The 2,360-nt window shown below is 34.3% G+C and overlaps 1 protein-coding gene across 16 annotated transcripts in view; it reads left to right on the forward strand.

The window, feature by feature from the left end:
* LOC102680558 (polypyrimidine tract-binding protein 2) overlaps window positions 1–2,360 on the forward strand; it is a 503,794-nt gene that overhangs the window by 226,268 nt on the left and 275,166 nt on the right. For 9 of the 16 annotated variants that reach the window (XM_006610300.2, XM_006610303.2, XM_031515493.1 and 6 more), the window contains one exon: window positions 604–655. The exons of 6 other annotated variants lie outside the window; for them this stretch is intronic. Coding sequence is in view for 4 of the 10 variants with exons in the window: in XM_006610290.2 (XP_006610353.1) it covers window positions 604–655 (52 nt within the window). In the remaining 6 variants the exon portion in view is untranslated. Of the gene's footprint in view, window positions 1–603; window positions 656–2,360 lie in introns of those variants that run through there. One more of the 16 variants, XM_031515490.1, reaches the window with a different exon arrangement.

Below are 2,360 nucleotides of genomic sequence, written 5' to 3' on the forward strand. Positions count from 1 at the left end.
TAACGCGGAGAGACATGTTTAAAAATCGTGTTGCCGAGTTGCAGAAGATTTGATGTTTTCGCGTAAAGAATATTTTTTACTCGGTTTCGTAATTCCATAAACGTATATAAATATGCACTAATGACGTAGAAAAACTTGCCAAGTTTTTTTGGTAATCTTTCCTTTCACAAAGCTGAATACATAACGTACACGAGGAAAAGAATTTAATTTTATAGCTTAAAATGTATATTTTTTTCTGAAATGAAAACGCTACGCTACGCTATGAACGTATAATAATTTTTTTTTTTAGTAATTTTTAATTATTTCTCGTGGTGCTCGAATGAAAATTTGTTAAGTTTTTTAAAATGCGACGTATATTTTTTCCCATTCGTTATTTCAATATAAAATGTTCTTTTTTTTTTTTCTTTCATTCATTCTTTCTTTCTTTTGTAAATATTCGACAAACAAATCATTGAATCGAGACTGGAAAATTAATTGGTTTGTTTTGAAGATTCGCACCCCCTGTTTTTTTTCTTTTTTTCTTTTTTTTTTTTTTACAGATGCACGCAACTTTTGGCACGGGTGTCTTACTAAATTAAAAAAATATATTAATTTTTGTTCCAGGTAAGATTTCTGGCTTCTTTGGCTCCGTTTCCTTTGGCACGCGAGCAGCTTGGTAAGTTGATTAAATTTTTCTCTTTACGTCTTCTTTCCTTTCCTTTATCGTTGTAATTAAGAAAAGAAAAGAAAATTTATCGTCACATATTTATCTATTATTGCGATATGTTCGTTGCGTTTGTTTCATGTCCAAATTCATATTTTAAAAATATTTTTTACTATTGAAATTCATTCGTTTTGCTTATTGAAATTGAATATCATCGTTTCGTCGAAATAAAAATTTAATAAACATCGAAATGTAAAGAGGTCTGATCTGATGAATCCATGAAGAACAATGTCCCCTGTAACGAATCATCGAAGTTTTTAGAGAACGAGCGAATTTTTTTTTTTAGGTGATTAAGAAAAATTCTAGAATTATTGAAACCTCCTAAATAAAATCTCTTCGATTAATTTTTTATTTCCAAGAAAAAGCTAGAAACTTTATCATTGCGACAAATCTTTCAAAAAAGATTAAAGTATCGCAAAGAAAAGTTTGTAACTATCAATCAAAATTGAAGCATCCTACTCTTGTACACTAGAAAGGTATCGAAAAAACGAGGTCCACGCCGCGAGAGTCTGTGATATCTCGTACGTTAATTAGAGGTGGCTACGATCTCGAAGAGTTACGACGCCTAGTAATTATTTCATTTGCCGCTTCTCGATTTGACAGTAATTAACGTAGCTACTTGGCCGAGCGAATATTAGCACGTCAGACGTGAAGTCAGCTCCATTCTTCCCCCTTGTTTAACCTTCGTTCCATCTTATGATACCGTGGTCGCGTTTAATTAACGATACTACCCCTCCCTCGTGTCTCTCCCCTATGAACGGAAATCTTCGTGTCTGGTGGATTAGCAAATTCCTCGCTGTTGATCTTGCGAAAGTTTCTTTGGAGAGATTAGCAAAATATTTAAACGTTCGTTTCGTTTCTTCTCCTCTCTTCTCTTTCCTTCTGTATCAATTATACATTGTTAGATGACAGAGGAGAGATACTGTAGGAAAAGTAAGTAATGTAATTGGGCAAGTTTCTTAAAAACTTTTTATAAACATTTTGACAACATTTTTTTTTTATAAAATTGTTCTCAAACAACAATCTTTCCTTCTAAACGAATTATCCCTGTTTCCTCTCATCGTTTCAATATATTAATTTATTATTAAACTGCAGAGGATTCTTCGTAATTAACGTTTTCTCCATCCCTTAAAATTCAACGCGAACTTTTTTCCCGTTTACGGAAATTAAAAGCATTCCCTTCCTTCGTAAAATTGTCTATTTGAATCGAATCGAATTCGTGTATACGCAAATAAAAAAATATTCTTGCCAAGTTTCCCGACGGATCAGCAAAGATCAGGAGAAATCATCACTTCTTTCGATAAAGAATTGGGCGTCACGATCTATTTTGAGAAACGGATAACACCATCAAAAAAAAAAAACACTCCGTTCCCCGGACTCATCAAAAATCAGAACCGTTCTTTCCCAAGCAAAACCGTGTCTTTATTCTCCCCATTCATTCATGGTGTGGATAATCAGGTTACCACTTTCGAGGGTGGTAGAGAGCCGATTGCTCGAGCATTCTCGAGGCCGTCGAGGGTGAATCGGTTCGTTGCGCAATCGATCCTGATCGACGCCGCTCGTTTCTGAACAATCAGAATCCCGAAGAACACATCGAGAGCGCTCTCGTGGCCGTCACTAACTTCTCGTCGTTTTTCTTTTTTTTTTTTTTTTTTTT

This window comes from Apis dorsata, unplaced genomic scaffold (genome assembly GCF_000469605.1).
Source record: "Apis dorsata unplaced genomic scaffold, Apis dorsata 1.3 scaffold_73, whole genome shotgun sequence".
Lineage (NCBI taxonomy): Eukaryota > Metazoa > Arthropoda > Insecta > Hymenoptera > Apidae > Apis > Apis dorsata.